The 23,458-nt window shown below is 39.3% G+C and overlaps 1 protein-coding gene across 1 annotated transcript in view; it reads left to right on the top strand.

Annotated features, from left to right (window-relative positions):
* Positions 1-14,630: 14,630 nt before the first annotated feature.
* The window catches only part of LOC112686818 (toll-like receptor 6), a 23,211-nt gene continuing 14,383 nt past the window's right edge, over positions 14,631-23,458 (top strand). The window contains exon 1 of the mRNA XM_025559266.1: positions 14,631-19,076. Coding sequence (XP_025415051.1) covers positions 15,162-19,043 — 3,882 coding nt within the window. The 5' untranslated portion in view covers positions 14,631-15,161 and the 3' untranslated portion in view covers positions 19,044-19,076. The remainder of the gene's footprint in view (positions 19,077-23,458) is intronic.

The raw sequence follows: 23,458 nt of genomic DNA, 5'->3' as shown, positions 1-23,458 counted from the left end.
TCTTCTGATTTATGCTATTAGAGTTGAAAAATATTTAAACAAAACTGAAAAAAAAAAGATAATTAGATTTCGCTAAGAACTGAAATGTGAAAAATGTGCACTCACTTAATAAAAGCGAAAATTTAAACTATTTCACTTTTTTCCTTCTAATTTTTTAACTATCCTGAGAATAAATTGGAAGTCAGGTTTTTCATTATTTGAATGATTTATAAATATTTGAAAACAAGATATTAAGATGAATAACTAACGTAATTCGAGTAAAATTAAATTATTGATTCATTTTTTGAATAACAATTTTAATGTTTAACAATCATTTAACATAAAAATAAAATATTATAACTAATTGAAAACGTGACTAAATCAACCAATGTTTATGATATTTTTTTATACAATTATAAGATTTATCATCTCACCAGTACCTATTATATTATTACAGTATTATATATTCATGTAATGTGTAAAAATATAATACATACACAACATGTTGACTGGAAACTCGCACTGTCCAGCTATTAAAAAAATACTGATAGAAATGTGTACCTAATAGGTTGTAGCATAACTACATAATATTACTGATTAAAACTTAAAACTTAAAGTATCCCTAGACGTGTTCAGACTTTGGTGGCCGAGGGGGCACAACAAATTTTTAAATTATGAGACATATTTTTTTTAGACATGAATAATAAAAATACATTTAAAACTCAAATAAAAATACATACATTTTACCACTAAACTGTGCAGTACTAAAACTATCGGTAGGTAATGAGTACAAATCGCATTACTTTTATTTTATCCTGGCACAGTTTTGTTGGAGGCAAATTCTGCGGGGGGGTCAGTGCCCATCCGGCCACTCCCGTAAACACGCCTATGGAAGTATCTACATGCATTATAAGTTTTATGGTACATATAATTACTAAATATATATATATCATTAATATATATCATTACCTAAATATATACAAAGTTTTATGGTACATTGTATATATTTAAGTAATGACTAACTTATTTTAATTTTTTACTATTATTTATCATATAAATTAAAATGTCGTTTTATTTTAAATGGATGTATATTAAATTCTATTGTTGGTGTTGTGAAATTGACCATAAAGTAATTACAATTTTACGTTTTGAGCAGATACGAGACACTTAAAAATATAATCGAGTAAGTACTCGAATAAATCAATTACTTACCACTTCTTCAGATTAGAAAAAATATGATATTGACTCATTACAACTCCACTCTTTTTATAGGCTTTCAAGATAAAATAATGAATTTTAAAAATATTTTCAAACATCATCACGGATGATATATCATTTGATTTATCAGTTAATACCAAACTAATGCATCAATAATACCGAAATTGTTTTAAAATTTCAGCAAGCAGAAAAATTAGAAGTACAAAAAGTGCATAAGCGATGGATTTAGTATGAAAATAGTAAATAAAAATGCAACAAAAAAAAATAAATATTTTATACGTATTTTATTATGCTGTATTAGTATTTAATTTGTTGCTAATAGTGTAAGTACAAAAAAATAGATAGAACCGTCTAGTTTTGAGTTAACGAAATTCTGTATAAGAATGAACGCCATGTTTTTTTCAGAATGATATTTAAATATTGAATAAAACGTTTTACGATCAAAGCGATTTAGTGTTGAACACCACCTAAAAACGCCTACGTAAATGTTATTATGATTTAAATGTACACTTTATTATTATTATTATTATTTTTTTTTTTTATTATTATTTCATCAATCGTACTAACCGTTTGACGCACACAGAATGTTTAAAAGGTTTTCCCTTTTACCTTTCTTCATTGTTCCCCCGTCATTGTTTAACTGCACTCATCCGCCTTAAAATACGTCGCTAATTTAATGCGAATTCATTCTCGGCACCTACCTGTATAATGTGTTTCCCGGCGATCGCGCGGACATACCTGCATAATTGATATGGCGAATTTAAAACGGATTTGGAAAATGAAATCGTGACGCGCGTTCGCATTCGGCAATAATATCTAATATCGGTATATCAATAACGAAAAACAAAACAAACGATACGTCGAACCATTGTTGTCGCGGACAACGGAGCGCGTTCGACGAGCAATATCTAATAAATATCTGCAGATTTTCGAACCGCTTTCGCGTCGGCCCCGTCAAATAAAGGTATATTGACCGCACGGCTGAAATATGCATAACAATGGTATTATTTATTTATTTAATACACGTTGGCGAATACTTTTGCTTTTTCAAACACTACTTTCAATACTTGATGGAAAAATGAATAAACGTTAAAAAATTAATTATTTTATTGACTTTGATATACACTTGTGTATTTCTACAGGACACTTAATAGTTTACTACTTACCGTTCGTTTACCATCAGATTATTATACTGCTTTTATTTCATTTTATTTCTATTGACGGCCATCAGCTAATTTGTATTTATACATGATCTTTTACCTCAATAAAAATTGCTTCGCAACATCATCATAATGATTTTCAATTCCCTCTACTTAACTTCCATAGCATGCTGTATGTTTAATAAAAAAATAACATCCTCTAAACCCGAATAAAACTAAAATGTGATTTTTTAAATTATAATATTGTTGCAACATCAATTTATTAAAAATACATAGTAAAAATAATAGTAGATAAAAGTAAAATATTTCCGTTTTACCTGTTACTGGATACATACCGATCAGTTATGTTCTGATGGGACAATAAAATACCTGTCAACTATTTTCGTGTCGACCCCGTCAAATACAGTTACGTATAAAAGGCTGGACGGCTGTAACGCATAACAATAAAATATTATGTTGGCAAATACCTACATTTGCTTTTTCAATTATTTATTTAATTCACGGTGCTGTTAAAATCACCTGTGAACCTTTATTTTTTAAATACCTTTTAGATTAAGGTTATCGCACACCTGTACGAGCTGGAATTTTAGTAACGTTCCTACTTAAAACACGTCCAGTGTTGAAACCTTTAATAGAATTCCATTTGCGTGCACTCAACACGAAATCCATAGTACACCTAAAGTACTAGAACGAAAAAAAATGTTTAAAAACGGAATTTGTTTTTATTTAACGCGCATATTGATGGTGATTATTAGATTTGAATATTAGAAGAAAAAAAACACAGCTGTATAGGTGTTATAAGTTATATGTGGCTAATATATATTAATGGTTGATTTGAGAATTGTTCAAGTATTTTGTACAATAGTATAAGATATGACTGTGCCTGTACGAGATAATGTTTTGAAATGTTAGTTACGTTTTTCATGTCGAAAATTGGAAAATATTATTTCAAGGCGACGCATGCGAACGGGTTTCATTAACGATTTTCGTGAAACTAGGCACGAAAGTAAAAACAGTGATGATCAATCCGTAAATCCCTTACTGCAGCACGTAATATGTATACTGTCAGTTGGTCATCGTGGTGATCATTGTCTTGGACTTGCCAATTAGGAAATTTTTGACAATGATCAATTAATCAATTTGACAAGCCGATTTTGAATAACAAAAAAAATTGCTGTTTTGTAATGGCCAAAAAATAATAATAACATACAACAACTAGCGCTTCTTGCGCGCCCAAACGAAAATCAATTATAATTGGCCGAATGTTTCACACAATAATTTAATGACCAGACGCGTTTTATTTGTTTTTTCTTGCCGTCTTTTATGTTCCGTCCAAGGATAACTATTGTTTTTTTCAGTTTTCAACAAGAAACAATAACAAAATCAAAACAAAAAAAAAAAATCGAATAGAATTCGAAATAATATTATGCTCCCTGCAACCGCACACATTGGTCTATAGGTACAATAATGAAATGACGTAAGCAGGATTAAAGCAGGGTAATTTAGATTACATAAAAAACTGACTGCGGCTTTAGGAAAAAAAATTGTAGTGTATTCCTTTTATTTATTTATTTTTTACAAATATTATGTCGCCGTTTTGTCGGCGGATTAGTCTTAATAGATAGTTGAAAAAAAAGTAAAATACCGACGTGCAAATTCTCGTTTATTAACATGCCTATTTAATATATGGTATGTAACGCAATAGTGTGGCGCAGAGTGATATACATTTTTTCAAAACGTATATATTTTTTCCTTCGTCCTGTTAAGATTGTTTGCAACACATTGTATAAATATATATTTATGTGTGTGCCCCTAGTGTATGTAATATTGTACAAGACTGGCTATTATCTGGAAGGTGCGATAAAAAGAATCGTAAGCCTTTCGTAGTCGTTTTGTAGAAATAACGTTCGTGTATTATTTTGAGTTTCTATACGGTCGGTAACTTCGTTCACATACGACGACAGATGAGACGGCGCCGGCCATTTGGTCGAGTACAGTTTGTACTTGTGTATACTTTTGACTTTTGAAGTGGATAGGTAGGAAAGAGGTATATGCACTGCATAGCAGGTCGATTTCAAGTTTGCGCAGGAAACTTTACCGTTGTAGCTCAAAGTAGAAATCCATAAGCGTGTACAAGCGTATACGTTTCATCGTTAAGTCTCGATTCTAATGGTTTTTAATAGAAAAAAAAAACCATTAAGGCATTGTATATTGTTACTAACCAATACAAATTCCGTAACACGCAGGACGAGTATATTTATTATTTATACTTAATTACGTTTTCTCGAAAACTTTGAGCTTATAGAAAAATAATTAAATAACTAAAAGTTTACCTAAACAAAACACAACATCAAATTTAGGATTATGATATACAATGCTATTAATTTCGTACAAAAAAAATGTAAATAATATATAATTATGTATATATATATATATTTATTTACTTGAATTTAAAATAAGCAGTCAGTTAAAGTTTTCTTCGTACCGAACCAAAATAATTACATCAAACGATTTGAAGTCGAAGCAAAACTTTGATTGGTCACATTTAACGTAACGAAGTACTGGTTTTAATGTCTTTGAATAATATTATGGATACCCGTTGCACACACTTTGATTTTTACAGCTGTAAAAAAATTATTATAAATTTAAAATAGGTAATAATATTATAACAAAACATAAAAATGTCTCTTCTCGTCCTTCTTTCCCGTTTAACTTTTAATTGATCTCTTAACTATTAATTAAATAATTTTCTAGTCAAAAGAAAATCCATTTACTTTTAAAAATTCGCAGACAATTCGTGAGTGGCCACAATCTCTTAGCTCGTTCAAAATAATACAAATATTGTATCGAAGTGACGTTGTATAATATTATACACATGCAATATGTGTGTATCTACAAACCACTGATATTGTATTCTAATCAGCCGGACGAGATTTAGCTGAACAAAATTGTTCCAATGTTAAATTTGTTGGACGGTGAAAAAAAACAAATGTACGAAAAACCAGTTATTTTTTTTATGTTTATTATTTCATTTTAACGCATTTTTGACGGTGTCTGCGGCGTCGTGTTTATGAACCTTTGATACGAGAGCCCTCGGAATCCTGTCAACCTAATTAGCGCACCCCATAAAACAAGGACGGTACTTTTTGTCGTTTCAACGAGTTACACGAACAGGTCCCCGCTGCCGCTGTCTTTCGAGGGGGTAAACGTCATTGCAGGCGTTGGATTTCACAAATGATTTAAACAAAATGATGATTAATATGTATATGTATATATATATATATATATTATTTTTTTTTTCGCGAAATATATGTACATAAACTATACAAATATAGTGTATATCACTCGACATTAATTAAAATTTACGTCGGAAAAACGACACTCGCCTGCGCGTGGTGCGATAACAACGTTGTGCAGCGCACACGATAAATCCGACAAGATATTATACACACACACACACACACACACACACACACGCGCGTAGTATAAACTACATTAAATGAATTATAATAATAATAATATGGTAACGATAATAATTTCAACGTCGGAATTTCAAGTCAATTTTCGTGTCCAATCATTTGTTTTTTTTTTTATTTTATTATCGACGAACAAAAACAATAATTATACGTTGTTTTAACTGTACCCGTGATTTCATATACCTTTGTTCACTGTCGATACAACACACAACGTTACAACCACACACACGACACGCGTACAGCCACAGAAATAGTTTTTTCATGCGCATTTAAGTATAATATTAAATACACACATTTGTGACGAATATAATATATTATATTATGTGTACGTATGTATACAATATGTTTATAATGCACAGGTATATTAAAAATTATATAAAGTATACACATATGTGTAAACGTGTGTGTATAATAAGAAACGGTAAAATATTATGCGCGACGGACTTCGACCGGAAGACACGACTATCGTGTACATCACGAGCGACGTGAACGCGTACGGCGAGTGCGTTGCATGGTCGAGAGACAAAAAATTTTCCAGTCACAGAAAGCCGGACGCACCGCCGGCTGTGTCGTCGTGCTCGGAAAACGCCGGTGAAGACGTCGTAAATAAGTTATGAAATATTATAGTTTCGGTCGACGGGTAAAAATGCGCGACGTAACTCCTCTGCGTTTCTTGTCGAGATGCAAGTAGATTTTTTCTGTCAGTACCTGTTACCGTGCACGCACTCTGTGGCCCACTACGACTTAGTGAATGTTTTATGATTATTTAGGTGCGATCAGGGGTGGATCTATGGATAAGGGAGGGGGAAGGGGGTTTAGAAGGTCAGTTGACCCAAAGTTAATATTTGTTGACAAAATCGGCATCTTAAAGGCTTCTAGTATTTTTTAAGCGTGCCGACTATAGGTCGAAAACAATGCTAGACTGAAACGAATGTCACTGATTTAGTTGTATAGTACAGTAAAACATCTTTAAGCCACGTAAGATTCCATAAAATAAAATACATTTTAAATGTTTTCACCGAGAATTATGAACTGACTTAAATACACATATTATATGATCTCATAGTGTTTTTTCTTTTATGTTACAAGGTCACATTTATAATCCAGTTTCAGTCCTAATAAATGGTCTCTTGAAAACAGCTTGACCCGTAGTTCTCTAACTGTGGATCCACCCCTGGGTGCGATATGAAATTCGGTGGTGTTACATCATCGGTACCGGCGTACTGCAGCCCGCGGTGTATTGGTTGTTGTCGATTTCGAATACGGGTCGTGCGCGCAATATATCTTTTTAATTTATATATAATATCCAATATATCCTATTCTCTTGTGATGAAACTTTACGTGCGATGCGCGTTGCTGGACGTCGTTTGTGTACGTTTGGATCGTGACTGGTAATTTTTACGAGCTCATACGTGAGTGTATAACATGTATCGGTGCGTAATGCCAAATACCTGCTATGAACGTATGCTGTAAGCATAGGCGTGCGCACGGGGGTGCCGGAGTTAAGGAGTAAGGTCTCTTACTTATTTCAACTGACGTTGCTCAAATCAAATGTAGTTTGTTCTAAAATAATTAGTAAAAATAAATTATGTTTCTTGATAGAAAAAATAAAATTATTTTTTCACGCAAAAACGTATTATGATAATATAACAGCTACAAATGACTGCAAAAGTACAAATCATGAATAGTATACGTGCATCGCAGTATGTATACGTGGTGTAGCGAGCGAATTTAGAGTGCGTATAGCGGTTTTTTGTTTTTTCGACACCAATTAAATTGCTTTTGCAAGATCGTAGACCAAACTTCTGCTCCGAGTAGAGCATGCGTTTTTCAAACTCTAGCCAAAGTCAAACGAAAAAAATAATACTATAACATCAGTAATCATCCGATGTCGAGACTCAAGTCTAAATCCGACATTTCTCCAAAAAAAAAAAAAAAACTATACATAGTAAAACACGATTATTAGTATCACTCGTACGTGCGTTGTGCGGCGTTCTATGATTTACGATTTGTAAATAAATCGCACGTTCGTTGCCCAACACATTCGTACGAAGAAGTCGTGGCAGTCTGTCGTCCTGTACTGTCTATAATAGTTGTAATAACAGTAGCAGTGTTGCAGCGTTACCGACCGATTGACTTTGAACGACCCTGCTGCAAATCAACGGACGCGGACAAATTGGATTTAATATTAAATGTCTCGCGAGCTGTATTGCACGCGAGCAAAATATACCTACATTTATATACACACATATTACACGCACTGCGAGCGTATACACTGCTAATGCTAAAGCTCACGGAAAGTCAAGGCCAAAGAATATTCAACGGGATAAGCTTGTTCGCGGTGCGTAAGTAAGTAAGTAAGGGAAGTGATACATTTTTTTTTTTTTTAAATATACGACTATGTGTCCTTCTCCTTGCACGTATAAATATATATATATATATTCGTAGGTGTGTGAATGTACTGAAATTATTTCAAATGGAATTTCATATGAGAAAAAAGTTATTTAAAGGAAAATTCGATCCTGTTTACAATTTTCCCTATCTATCAATCACCCGTCAATCAATTGCATCCAAGTGTACTTATATATGATAAATATATATAAATGTGTGTGTGTGTGTGTGTCCACGCGCGTGTGCCTTTAAATGTGCACGAGGTCTGCTTTTATACCCTCTCAACCACATCGTCCGGCTGTCACCGACTCGTCTATATACTAACTATATATATATATATATATATATATATTGTATAAATCCCTAAAACCATATATATATAAACATATAACTTCGTTACCATGGTGATATTTCGCGTATAATCGAAAGTCATATAAAAATGTTGTTTTTGAAATGTATATTATTATGTTCTACGGCTGGCGATGAAAGTATGTTTGAGACGGAATTTTATCGGTCTAACGCGCCGAACGAAAATTACATCGTTAGAAATTCATACTTTTTACATTTTATCTTCGTCGTAGTCTATACTCATATTGAACAAACTCGATTGGCCGGATTTTGCTCGAGCCCTAGAGGCGGGACGATTATTCATACTTTTTAATTTTCATTTAAGTTTTTGTAAAATTTATTTAATTACTATACAAATATTTTTAATTTTATCGAAAAAATGTTATGAAAATAAAATACATTCCTCATTTCACTCATAATATAAAATATTGAATAGCCAAAATGTTGATACGTTTAAAAATACGTACATTATCTTAAACATTTTAATTTATACTATGTATTTTTAGCATTCAGTATAATTTATAATGTGGATTATTTGTAGACGTCTTATTTCACGATATTAGAAATGTCTATCGTAAAATGTTAAACATACTTAAGAAAATTCGAAAATTTCCAAAATATTTCAATTCGGAGATGATCGATCCTAGAAATTTAAATTCAAACCCATGATATACAAATTAAATGTATGGTAAAATACGCTCGTTCCTTCGCAAGATATAAGAACTATGGTATATGCTACTTGCAATAGTATCACCGTTTTTGCGTGTCAACCAGCGATTCGAGTAAATATAGTGCTTTTTAATGAGATACTGTATTTTATTTACGCGGTCTCGTAGGCAAAAAGTTGGAAATTAATGACGCCGAGTACACTCTCCACATACAAATACCCCTCCGTTGTTGTATAATAGCCACTAAAATTTCAACGACTTTCGAAGAACTCTCGAATACGTCCGAATTATAAAAAATGAACACTAAATTAATGTGAATAGGTACTCTATAGTAAATGTTTATTTTAATTTTTTTTTTTTTTTATATTAAATCGTCCTTTTTATAACTTAAAAGGTTCTGTGTTATTTGGACAAGTATTTTCACTGAATTTACATGTTGTTTTACCGCATTTATATTAAAATCTGTGTAATAACTCGAAGAAACAGGTATTATGATGGCCAACGATAGCTTGTTTAATAAAAATATCGAATTATTTAATTTTCGTATTCGTTTTTTTAAAAACAGAGATTCGCAAAACTGTGATTTTTTTAATAGACAACAGTGGACTTAGGTCAAAATGTAAAAGAGTAGCTAGGTATTCAATAAAATATGATAAAAATCTATATTAGACCAAATCTTTTATCAAAAATACAAATTGTTTTTGGTCTCCTTATAATTATGTATCATAAAATTAACTTACTGACTAAATTTCAAACTCATAGCTTCAGTGGTTCTGGCTAGGCGATAAATCACCCAGGACAAGTTATTTTATATATACAGATATTATATTATTATAAGACATATTATTCTACAAACCGATCACGAACTCCGAACATATCGTTTTCTTTAGGTCTTGTAATATATGCTTATAATATATATATACCTATAATCTAATTTTAATTAAGATGTCATCGTGATACGTGTTCTGTGTGCTGATAGATTTTTCTATACTGCCTACACGAGATACGTAAAAAATACCATGGGTATTATAATCATCATAAGTTCGAAGTGTTTTAAGTGTTAAGTGATAGGAGTTATGTTATTGTAAGTAAATCGATAAGACTAAATATATCTGTCTTGATGTAAAATTTTACACATGCAATAGTTGTCTGGGGAGGGGGGAATTTGACGGTTGTGTTAACGTAGCCAAATATTGTAAAAAAGTATTGTAACATTATGATAATGACTCTATAATTCACAAAAAATAATTTTTGTCATTGTCAATCTATTTATCGCGCTTGCAACATAACTCCGTGGTTCGGTATAAAAGTAGGCATATTCATTATGGTACCTATACTGATTGTAGTCGGATAATAAAAAAATAAAATTCCTTTGTGAGGGTTGTATAATTTTTCGCAATTACATTGTTTCAGTATGTGCCTATATAATAACTGGTCGACATATACGTTTGATTATTACTGTAGTGTTGCGTGTTTCGCTGAGTTTTTTTTTTTTTTTGGAAAACGCAGGACAGCTGTTGATGTCAGAGTAGTGCAGATAATATTATTTGTACCGTTGAGAGTTGATACATGCCAAACACACACGACACGTATCCACATATTACGTATATATATATGTACAATTTGTTTTCAAATGGATTCTCTGAGTAAATGTAATATCATATTATATTTGCGTGCGCCATAACGTTTTTTTTTTACCGATTACAATCAATTTTTGGAAATGTTTTATAGGTATAAAAGGTATAGGTATATGTTATGTGCGCGCGGAATGAAACATAAACGCTACCGCCCATTACTGCAAAACAGTAGCTACTGCAGCGAAAGCAGCAGCTGTTCATAGTATTACTATTAATACTTACTCTCTTTGTCAGCGACATGTACTCGTATATATATTCGTTTCCGATTCTCTATACTACATGTTATTATAATAATGGTCACAAATCGCGACATCTGTATAACAATCGTCCCCAAATTGAAATGATGAAATAAAAAAAACACACACACACACAATCGGACCACTTATCCGTTTACTTTGTCATCGTTTCCGACTGTACCTTTTTTTCTTTTTTAAATCGTCTTTTCGTTTAAAATCCATCCAAGGATACAGTAATATTGGACCTACCGGTAAATTTAGTCACGTATACACACATAAGTACATAAATATTATTGAAAACTCGTGGTGCACGTTGTATACGCTCCTCGTCCGTCGTACATAACAATATTGATTCGTTAACAATAAAGTTACAATTATTTACGGATGCACGTAATGGTCTCCGGCATATAACAAGGAACTAAACGTTCATTATCATTAACTAAAAGCCAAGCCTTGCCTTTAAAACCACTCTTTCCAATCATTTGCTATTCTGTTCGTTTCAGTAAACGGTCTACATTGCATCGTGTTCTGGATGTCTTGAAAATATTGTTTTCGAAGGCGTCCACTTAGTTTTCTCCTCGTACTGTTCCTTCAAAAATATTCGTAATTAAATAATTGTGTCTTAATATGAGCTTAGTAGAAAAGGATTTGGAAGATCTTGGAGCGCTGAATTGGAGGGAGATAGTACAGGATCGAGATAAATTGAGTGATTTGGTGATGGCGGCGATAATTCGTCACTTAGAGAGTTATGAAATCCATAAAAAGAAGAAGAATATGAGATTAGTAACAATTCTTACTACAATTATTTTAACTACACGTTTTCAATATTGAATATTATTGTCACGGCTACCCAAGTGACGCGTGAAAAGCTTCCGGATTCCCCGAAGCACACAAAACATTAATTCTAGAGGATTGCAAGCCATGATATTCTGTCTGTTTCTATCACACGCGCAATATAGGGATTTAAACGTTTTATGTTTCCAACGTACCGATTGCTTTATTGATGTGATAAGGATTTTGAAAACTGATTTGAATTCGTCATAAACTCTTCTTTAGATCGACTTCCCCACTTTTTTGATTTTGTTTCCCGAAATTTTACAAAATAGAATTAAACAAATTGGAAACATAAAAAATTAGTTTTTGGGTAAGTTAGGTACATAATTTAAAAAATTGTGAGAAAATCGATCTAAAGAAGACTTTACGACGAATTCAAATAAGTTTTCAAAATCATTATCGCCTTAATTGATCGATCGGTACGTTCAAAATAGAAAACGTATAAATCTATATATTGCGCGTGTGATGGAAAGAATGGTAGAAAATCATGGCTTGCAATCCCCTTAATAATATAAAAAAATATCCATAGATAATTAACAGTAGATATTACTGAAGTGTTCATCTAAGATAGATGAATCGATAAAGTTTATGTTTCTATTTAGATAAAATAATAGATTGTTGATATTTTTATCTAGATAAGTGTCAACACTAGTTATATAAATTAAAATCATATAAATGACAATGGTAAAGTGGACGACGGAGAAGAAGAGTTGCTGTACTGTTAATGGTCTTCACTAGAGGTCCATTTCCCTAGCACCCCCACTATCGAATTTCGGGTCCGATCCGGTCCCAATCGTTTGTACCTCGTTTATATCTGATTGTACCTCTAGTCCCTTCGTTTGTACCTCAACAGTTTTTAAGTTATAACTGTTTTAATTGTGGGGGTGCTGGGGAAATGCCTGCACCCCCACTTTCGAATTTCGGGTCCGATCCGGTCCCAATCGTTTGTACCTCGTTTATACCTGATTGTACCTCTAGTCCCTTCGTTTGTACCTCAACAGTTTTTAAGTTATAACTGTTTTATTTGTGGGGGTGCTGGGGAAATGGACCTCTTCACTAGTTCAGAATTCATTTATCGTTATTATTGAAATGCGTGCGCAAACCGAAGCGAACTTTATAGTTATTATTATTTATTGTAGTATACGCGAATCTTTGCGAACGTAACAAATTTAAATTGATTTAATTGCAGACACTTATTAGTAGTAATGTTATACAAAAAATATAATGAAAGTCAACGGGAAAAATATCGTCGGGAGAGATATTTTTAACGACCGATTTCAAACAGCGTTTTTCAATTATTAATTCAGCCCCGTTGGTTGAAATTTCACTGCGCCGTGTAGCCGCTAGGGTTTTATCCGATTTCGAGAGTTTCGTGCGCGTACGTTTGGTCGCGTGACCACCAACTATAAGGAGCCGCACGCGAATCCCGACGTTTTGCTAATAATATTGACATATTATTATAAACATACACGTACACGCGCGTCCTAGGACAACGGCGAGTTGCGCGCGCGGATAAAACTTCACTATTGTATTATTATTACACTCTGCGAGCAACACAAAATATTCATACCCTTAGCAATAATATTATTATGCCACGGCAGCGATAACGTAGCGCGGTGAATAAAATATAAATTTGCGGTACAGACGTATAAACGGTAATGTATAAAACAACGGCGTAATGCATACACACGCCGATGACGGTTTGCGACTTGCGTGAAAAATAATTCTTGGGTTAACGTTTTGTTAATAAATTACGAACGGGGAGAACGGCGGCGCACGCGATATGACGAGGACGATACATGCTATATCGTCGAACGGGTCTGAAACCTGACGCGAAACGTTCAAAACGTTGCGCGAACACGGTTTCCATTGCGTGTCGATCGCCGCGCCGGTGCCGGAGCGGAAGTCCAAGTCAAGTCCAGGACCAGGAGAAACAGCCCGAGTAGATTTCGCAGGGACGACCGCGTGATGTATGCGCTGGACAGATTCCATAGGACGTGTACGCGTAACGCGGTAAAACGTACGTGTAGGCTTATAACGAAGGTAGTGTAATAGTGATTCGATCGATAAAAACGCAGTAAATGTTTTGTCGTGGTGAAATAACACAATGTAATATTGTTGTTGCGGTATGCGCGCGCGCGCGCTTATGTGTACCTACCTACCACCGAAATCAGGCGGTCAACGTGTTCTCATTGTGCGCGAGTTGTAGCGGTATGGGGACGAGCAAGAGAGTGAGGCGACAAGGAACGAAGAGGTTGGGAAAAAAAAACATAATGTTATCCGAAGAGAGCCCATTGTGCGACCCTGCATGCCGCTGCCGCCGTCGAAGGGCCGGTGGTGCGTGTGTGTGTCTATTGTCGGCGACACATATTTTCGAATATGTAAGAACGACGAGGGCAGCGAACGGGAGCGGTCGGGTGGTGGCGGTGGTGGTGTTGAGGGTGAAGAAAAAAAAAACGTATACACACACACGGAAAGAATAATATCATTTCTCCGCCGCCGCCGCCGCAGTTACTTATACACAGAAGCCGCCGCCGCGCCCGGTGGGGTGGCCGCCGCCGAACAAGTGGTTGTGCACGTCGTACGCCAGCGCTCGGCTGCGGCGGCGACCATCCGGCGCGCATTCTGGCGGCCGAAACGCGTCACCGGCGGGTGGCCGACGCATACGTCCGTCGCCGAGCGCCGAGACAGTTTCTCGCCGACGACCGTCCCGACCGGTCTGCCTACGTTCAGTTCGTTACTGCGCGCGTCCGCTCGCCATCCGACCGCGTCCCGATAGTATTGTGTGCGCGCGCGCCGCGAAGTGCGTTTTCGTGCGTTTTTGGTTTTTATTATTATTACTATTACATGTTCCGTTCGTGATTCTATTACTTCTTTTTTTTTTTTTATATATATTAATTTTTAATCGTAATTATTTTTTTTTTTCACCGTCCCGAAACCGCCGGGGCACATAATATCCGTTTTAATTGTTCGAAAAATAATCGTTTTATGAGTGCGTCGACGCGGCGATCGGGCAATCGTATCGCGTGGTGAAAATTGAAAACATTTCTATTTTTTCCGCCCCCCTTACGCCCGGAAAAAAATCCGGAATTTTTTCCCGTGTGATGTGCGTCCGGTGACGGTTTCGCGCGCCGGTGTCTCTTTTTTCGTGCCCGTCCCCGTTCGCCCGTCGACCGAGTGCACCGCCGCTGCCGAAAACTGTATACCGCCGACCATGATGACGACGACGTACCGTCGACGACGATCCGTCGGCCCGTCAGTGCTGCTGCTACTGCTGCTGCTCGCCGGCACTGCGAGCGCCAACAACGGCGACCCGGTGTGCGACTGGCAGCGCGTGATGGCCGCGGACGAGGCGCAGCCGCTGCGTGTCGTGCTCAAGTGCTCGCTGCGGACCATCAACAACGCAGACAGCGTCATATCTAACCTGACGTCCGCCCAGATGGACATGATCACCAGCCTGACGCTCAAGTGCAGTGACGTGATATTCTTCGAGAGCAGCCTGGAGAATAGCTTCCTCACGCAGCTGCGCCGGCTCAACCATCTGGACTTGGAGTACTGCAAGATAAAGTACGTACCGCCGGCTGTGTTGGGCACGTCCAGGGAGCTGAAGAAATTGCGGATCCGCACCCACAACACCGACTGGTCCGCCATGACCATGGACTTCCACTCGGACAGCCTGCGCGGCCTGTCGCAGCTGCGCGAGCTCGACCTGTCCGATAACAACATCTGGAACCTACCCAAGGAGCTGTTCTGCCCGCTCGTCGGGCTGGCCAACCTGAATCTGACTAAGAACCGGCTGCAGGACGTGTTCGAGCTAGGCTTCTCGGACTGGGGTAACGGGCCCACCGCGCCCGGCAAAACGTGCAATACCGCACTCGAGGACCTGAACCTGGCGAACAATGACATCATATCGATGCCTGACAACGGGCTGACTAGTCTGCGCGCGCTCAAAAAGCTCTATCTGCAGGAGAACCAGATCAACCAGATCGCGGACCGCGCGTTTGTCGGCCTCACGTCGTTGACCGTGCTCAACGTGTCTAGCAATCGGCTGTCGGCGCTGCCACCGGAACTGTTCCACTCCACACGGTATCTGCGCGAAGTGTACCTGCACAACAACTCCATTAACGTGCTCGCGCCCGGTCTGCTCGAGGGCCTCGACCAGCTGCTCGTGCTGGAGATGTCTCACAATGAGTTGACCAGCACATGGGTGAACCGCGACACGTTCTCCGGCCTCGTCCGGCTGGTCGTGCTCAACCTTGGCCACAACCAGCTGACCAAAATTGACTCGCACGTGTTTCAGGACCTGTACAGTCTGCAGATTCTCAACCTCGAGCACAACAATATCGAGACGCTCGCGGACCAAGCTTTCGCCGCGCTCAGCAACCTGCACGCGCTAACGCTGTCGTTTAATCGACTCAAGCGCATCGAACCGTTGCACTTCTCCGGGCTGTACGTCATCAATCAGTTGTTCCTGGACAGGAACCGCATCGAATCGGTGGACGAGCACGCGTTCCAGAACTGCACCAACCTACATGACCTGGGCTTGTACGGTAACGCGCTCCGACACGTACCTGCCGCGCTGTCCAAACTGCACATGCTCAAGACGCTTGACTTGGGCGGCAACTCCATTAGACACGTGCAAAACTCATCGTTCGACGGACTCGACCTACTGTATAACCTAATCATGTCCAACAACGAGATCGGAAACTTAACCGCGTACACCTTCTCCACGATGCCGCTGCTCCAAGTGGTGAACCTAGCTTTCAACCGACTGACGCACGTCGACCAACAGGCGTTCGGCACGTCCAACAAGCTGCACGCCGTCCGGTTGGACGGCAATGCGCTGTCCGACATCAAGGGTATGTTCGACGGCCTGTCCAAACTGGTGTGGCTGAACGTATCCGACAACCAAATCTCGAATTTCGATTACTCGTACCTTCCGTCCAGCGTCGAGTGGCTGGACATGCACAAGAACGCGATCAGTGACCTGGGCAATTACTATGTGCAGCGCGACACGATACAAATTAAAATGCTGGACGCCAGTTTCAACCGTCTCACCGAGATCACGGACACGTCTATACCTGACAGCGTGGAAAACGTGTTCCTCAACAACAACCTGATAAACAAAATCAAAATCAACACGTTCTTGCGGAAGGCCAATCTGTCCCGAGTGGTGTTGTACGCCAACAAGATGGAGTACATCGAGCTGGCCAGTCTGCGGCTGGACCCGGTGCCGGAGTACAAGGAGTTACCGCAGTTCTACATCGGCGACAACCCACTGAAATGCGACTGCACCGCGGAGTGGCTGCAGCGGATCAATCAACTGAGCTTGCAGCGTCAATACCCCAGGGTCATGGACATGGACTCAATCATGTGCCGATTGGTGCACTCCAAGACGGAGAAGTTCAAGCCGCTGCTTGACCTGAAACCGTCGCAGTTCCTGTGCGAGTACGAGTCGCACTGTTTCTCTGTGTGCGAGTGTTGCGACTTCGACGCATGTGACTGCGAGATGACGTGCCCGGACAACTGTACGTGTTACCATGACCACGTGTGGTCGTCGAACATCGTAGACTGCTCGAACGCTAGGTACAAGACGATCCCGGCGCGGATACCGATGGACGCGACCGAGATATACCTGGACGGCAACGACCTGGGCGACGTGTCCAGCCACGTATTCCTGGGCAAGAAGAAGCTGCAGGTGCTGTATATGAACAACAGCAACGTGGTGTCGCTGCACAACAAGACGTTCAACGGGGTGCCGGACCTGCGCGTGCTGCACATCGAGAACAACCACCTGGACCGGCTGAACGGCGGTGAGTTCGAGACGCTGCCCAAGCTCGTCGAGCTGTACCTGAACGACAACCGGATCACGAGCGTGGCCAACCGGTCGTTCGCACCTCTCAAGGCGCTTCAGGTGCTCCATCTGGAGAACAACCAGATCAACGAGTTCCGGCCATGGCAGCAGTTGAGCGCAGCCAACACGCTGACGTCCGTGTCGCTGGCCGGCAACACGTGGCTGTGCGAGTGCGATGCGATCGTGGGCCTGGACGGGTGGCTGAAGAACAACGATTACCCGCCGTCCACGATGCTGTGCTCGGACCGGTCCACGCCCGTAGCCGTGGCCATCCAGAAGTGCCAGTCGGAGCGTGACACCGGGCCCAGCATACACCGGCCGTTCTATAATACGTCCGTGCTGGGCACCGATTACGTGCCGTTCGCGGCCGCTAGCCTCGCCCTGTTCATCGTCGTGTTCGTGGTGGTCGCGCTCGCACTCGTGTTTCGCGACGACCTGTGCCTGTGGGCGCACTCGCGGTACGGCGTGCGCGTGTGCAAGTCCCCGTCGTCTGATGATGCAGACAAGCTGTACGACGCGTACATGGTGTACAGCATCAAGGACGAGGAGTTCGTCAACCACATACTGTCCACCAGCCTGGAGCGGTTCGGGTACAGTCTATGCCTGCACTACCGCGATATACACGTCATCAGCCCCGCGTACCTGATGGACAGCTTCCTGGGCGCGTCGGACGCATCCAAGCGCATCGTCGTCGTGCTGTCGCTGTCGTTCCTGCAGAACGAATGGGAGAAACCGGTGTTCCGCACTGCGTTCCAGGCGTGCCTGGAACGCGCCAAGACGAAAAAGCAGTCAGTAGTCGTGCTGCTGACTACCACCATCACGCCGGACCGTGAGCTCCAGGCGCTGCTCAAGTCGTGCGACGTGGTCACGTGGGGCGAGAAACGGTTCTGGGACCGGCTGCGGTACCTGATGCCCGACCCGAAGCCCATGGCCGGCGCGGGTGGCGACCTGAAGAAGGTGATATGCGACGGGCGCCCGGTGGCCAGGTACACGGCCGCGCCGACATCCCTGGAGGCGTGGATCCGGATGAGCCCGGCCTCGGTGACGCAGTCGCAGGCTCCCACGCAGAGCTCGTGCATGTCCGAGGAGTCGTCGCAAAGGACCACGGACGAGGACGAGGACCCGTCCAACCACAGCTACGTTTCCATTGACTACCAGCAGAGGCACAAGTTGCACCACGTGTACAGCAGTATACCGGACCCGATTTACAACCAAGCCGGGGGGAGAACTTATTTTGTCTAGAGACACTGAGCGCACTCCATTACTTTATAGTCGGTGAGTCAAAGAAATAATAATAATAATGATAGTAAAAATAAATAATAATAATGGTATCGTAATGATAACCGTAATAATAATCATAATAATAATAATAATAATAATAATAATAATAATAATAATAATAACGACGGTTTTACGACAGTCTAGTTTGAGTGGATTTCCTTATACAGAGGAAACCGCTAGCCGTGCGCGGCGATAATTTGCGGTCTCAAAGTCACGTTTATATTATTATTATTTTTTATTTTTTTACCTCATTTTTTTTTTTTTACACTTTTCTGCTTCTTACGCGAAATAACATGGCGCACAGACGTCGTTTGTCGGATGGCATAAGCTCGCTACGGGTCCCGGTGTATTACTCGTCTTCAGCTTTTTACGCACATATTTTTATCCGTGTCGAGTATAAATTATGATATTCTTTTGTAGACAATATGTCCACTGTAAAATCCGATGATTTACCGCGGAGAACTACGCGTTCCACATAATTGCCACGATTTGCACTCACGGCGTACTGGTGAATAATATTTTAATAGTGTAGACTTACGGAATTTATACGCCGCCGGTTAATTGTTTGCCGCACGCCCGACTTAATTAAACCGACCGTATCTTTCCTCGTCTCGTGGCCATGCACCCACTTGCAACCTTTTTAGATGTGTATGCATACAAATAAACGCGTATACGTTAATTAAACGGCACGCGCGCGCACATAAAGGATGCATCTTCTTCGAAAGACGATTCGGTAATTTCCGCGTCACAATCACGCACGCCAATGTCGAACGCGCGACAAAATCGAAAATAATAAAGCGTGTGGGCAGAACCGCCTCGGTGTATACGAAGATACGAAGAGTCTAAAAAAAAAAAACCAACACGGCTAAGCCCGAATATCTACACTACAGTTTACGTCCATGTATCGACGGGTACATAGTTTGGAAATTATTGGTTTTACGTTGAACCGGTTTCTCCACATTTTTTTTTCTTTACCACCATATTTTTTCCTACGGAAATTTCGCTTCTGCTCGTAGATCGTTATTTTTATTTTTTAACGATATACGCCCAACGTTAATTGCCCCGATCCTGTTTTATACAAGTATATAAATACATATTACTTAGGTTTTCTCTGATCAAATATTAATTTAAAATATAATACATATATATATATATACATATTACACGTTTGTGTGTATTTATTAAGTATTATGCCCGAACGATATTTGGTGCATTTCTACCTCACCCCTTGCGCAACAAAACGTAAATGTACACGACTATCTGTGTCGCACGGTGACTATATAGGAAATTAGTACTTAAAAATTAACGGAACGCCAGGTAGTTAAAATGAATGATTGCCCGGCAGCCTGCCGCGTGGTTGCTCGTGGTAACCGTTTTACACCGACGACTTGTGGAGACCTCTAATTTTTATCAGAGACTCTTCTTCCGAAAACATACGAAAAACATGAAAAAATACGGTAGGCTCCCCGTAGTGAATACTCGTGTAACTGTAACACATTTCAATACGGTTGTTTTGTTGAACGATGACAAAATACATATTATGGATATAAATAGGTTTTACGTTTGTAAAAAAAGATATTAAACATTAGGTAGACAAATCGAATATCCTCTGACCTTATAAACGCAGTGTCTAAACCCGGGGATCCGAATCTTTGTTGCGTTGCAAATGTTCTCTGAGAATGAAATTCTATATATAATATAGGTAATAATGAGAAATGATTTTGTTTAGTATGCTTTTCCATTCGAAATATTTTTGAACATACACTTATAATCGCATGGCTTGTTATTTTTTTCCTGATACCGTGTAAACAAATTTATGGCATTATTTGTACAATTACTCATATAGAACGATAATATGCAATATTCATGTAAACATTTAATTATTACGGGCGGTGTAACGTAATAATAATAATTAAAATACAATTATTGATAAATAGTTACTGTTATCTCGGAATTTTACCGCTTAGTTGAGAGCATAATATATTAAATAAAAACTACACCAGTTCGTATAGGAAACGAACGATTTGCATTGAAAAGATATTTATAACTGTGACATTCTGTACACAAGTCGTTGATAATCGAGTCCAATAAATTTGATCTTAAATGGAGTTATAAAAATTAATAATTTACTATAAACGCGCGTCGTACTTGACAGAAATAACGCATTACACTTTTGTTACCTCATCGGTTACTTACTGGATTTTCATTATTTATGTAACATTAAATTAGTTACGCGTCATAGATATGTGTTTCATAACCAATAGAGTTTACCGAAGTCATCTCCTCGACGGAATTTCATTTTTTATATTTATTTTTTTCGAATTACGTTTTTCTGCTGCGGGCTGACGACCGCAGATCGAAATAAAAATCGCATAACTCCGTGAGCGTATAGTAGTAGATCGATGACCGGTACGGCGGGAGGACGGACATAGCGGGGAAGGATGAAACGCGTTCCTTCTCACATCGTGCGCTCACCGCGGCGTCGCGTCCTTACGCTTTCTCCTCCCGTTTCTGTTTGTTTCCCCTCCCTCCCCCACGACTCGTTAGCTGCGGCGGCGCCGACGATGGTGGTTACGCGCACTCGTATTGTAAACCCGTAGCGTATTTCGCGTTATTATTAATACTGTTTGTCCTTACAAAATAGTAGTCGCCCTGTACACGTACACGGAGGTCGGGTTGTGCGCACGCGAAGCGTCAAAATGTTTCCCCGTTCGCCGCCGCCGTTGTCTCGCCGTGTCTTGTGTGCGCGGCCGCCGGCCGGATCGGGTACCGATTCGTACGGGCGCATTATAATGTACCTACGTCGAAAATTACTGTTATTACGACGAACGGGCGATTAGTAACGGTCCGCACCGGCTACCACTACCTATTTACAATAAGGGCATTTTTTTTTTCTTCCTTCGCTCGCTTGTTTCTCGAGCACCGCGTTCTTCGCGAGTTTACTTGTGCGCGCGCACGCACGCCTAAAGAAGAAAAGAAAAAGAGACAAGAATTCCCCATCTATTATTGCATCTCTCTTGCCCGCGACGACTTCACGTGCATGATATACGTACGATGTAATTTTAACCGTGAAAACGCGATTCCCCCGTCCTTTATTGTCCGTGTGAAATCGTGGGTGCTTCTCGATTGGCCATTCACAAAGAATGTGACCCAAATGTGTGTGTGTGTGTGTGTGTGTGTGTGTGTGTGTGTGTGTGTGTGTACGTGGACCATGTGTTTTTCTCTCCTCTTCCATTTCGCTTCTCGTCATCGTCCACTAGACATGGTCCTGTCGTCGAGATTTCGATTTCGTTCTTCGCGAACGACGCACGAATTATGATTATAATGTACATATACCGGCTATATACGTACCGGTCGCCCTCGGGCCCTCCGATATATACTCTAAGTGGGCTTGTCAGTACTAAATAAAATAAAAATAATAATAATAAAAAAACACCGGATTTCCACGCTACTTTCTCGACCGTGTAATTTTTATTAACTTCCCCTCCCAGAGGCTTCTTCTTGTTGTTCCTGCCGCTGCTCCTTAAGCTTATACACTAACCTAACCTATACAGCTAACCATTTTACTTATAATTCTCCCTAGACAATATACTTATCGAGAAATTCGCTGGAACCAAGTACTCCCAAAATGTCAATTACGTATTATTTTACATAACTAGTATACGGGTTTATTACGATGATAATAATAATAATAACAATAATTTTAATAGTAATAATAAAGGTCTTTTATGTGTATGCGTATATACGAAACTCCCACTACAGCTGTACGGTGCGAACGACATTTTTAACGAGCCCAATAAATGAACCATGCTGCGCATAACTATTAAGACCGACTGAGATTCATCCTGGTAAATCTGGAGGAAAAAAATCGTCGTTTATTTATGTGTGCGTCGTTTGGAAATCGATTTGACTCTTGTATCTTTACAAAAATAATATTTGGGTTCCAATGAAGAAAAAAAAGCCAGTAGCTCATAAATCATCATAGGAATTAATATTAATGTACTAAAACATTGCGCAAGTGGTTTTACCAATGGAAAAAAAACGGCACTGTCATTAAATTGCTATTCTACGAGTTATATTGTTTTGTTAGTTAAAACGAATAAAAATTAATGAATTTTCACTAACGTTAACATTTATAGGTACATTCCGTTATAGTATTATTGTGTATTGGTTTTTTTTTTTTTAATTATTCTATACTATAAAAATCGTCTCGAACATTCCTAAGTATTGCCGTCTAGTCATCTAGACGTAAAGGCGTACTGTACTATACAAGGGGTTTATCTTACACACGAGACCAATTGGATTGTTTGTTAATTGAAATTTCCGTGGGGAGGCGGTCAATTCGATTATACGAAATATCACGGACGTTATGTGCA

Source organism: Sipha flava, unplaced genomic scaffold, assembly GCF_003268045.1.
Source record: "Sipha flava isolate LNK unplaced genomic scaffold, YSA_version1 108_pilon_pilon, whole genome shotgun sequence".
Lineage (NCBI taxonomy): Eukaryota > Metazoa > Arthropoda > Insecta > Hemiptera > Aphididae > Sipha > Sipha flava.
The sequence above is the reverse complement of the archived record's forward strand: the minus strand, read 5'-3'. Positions and strand labels throughout refer to the sequence as shown.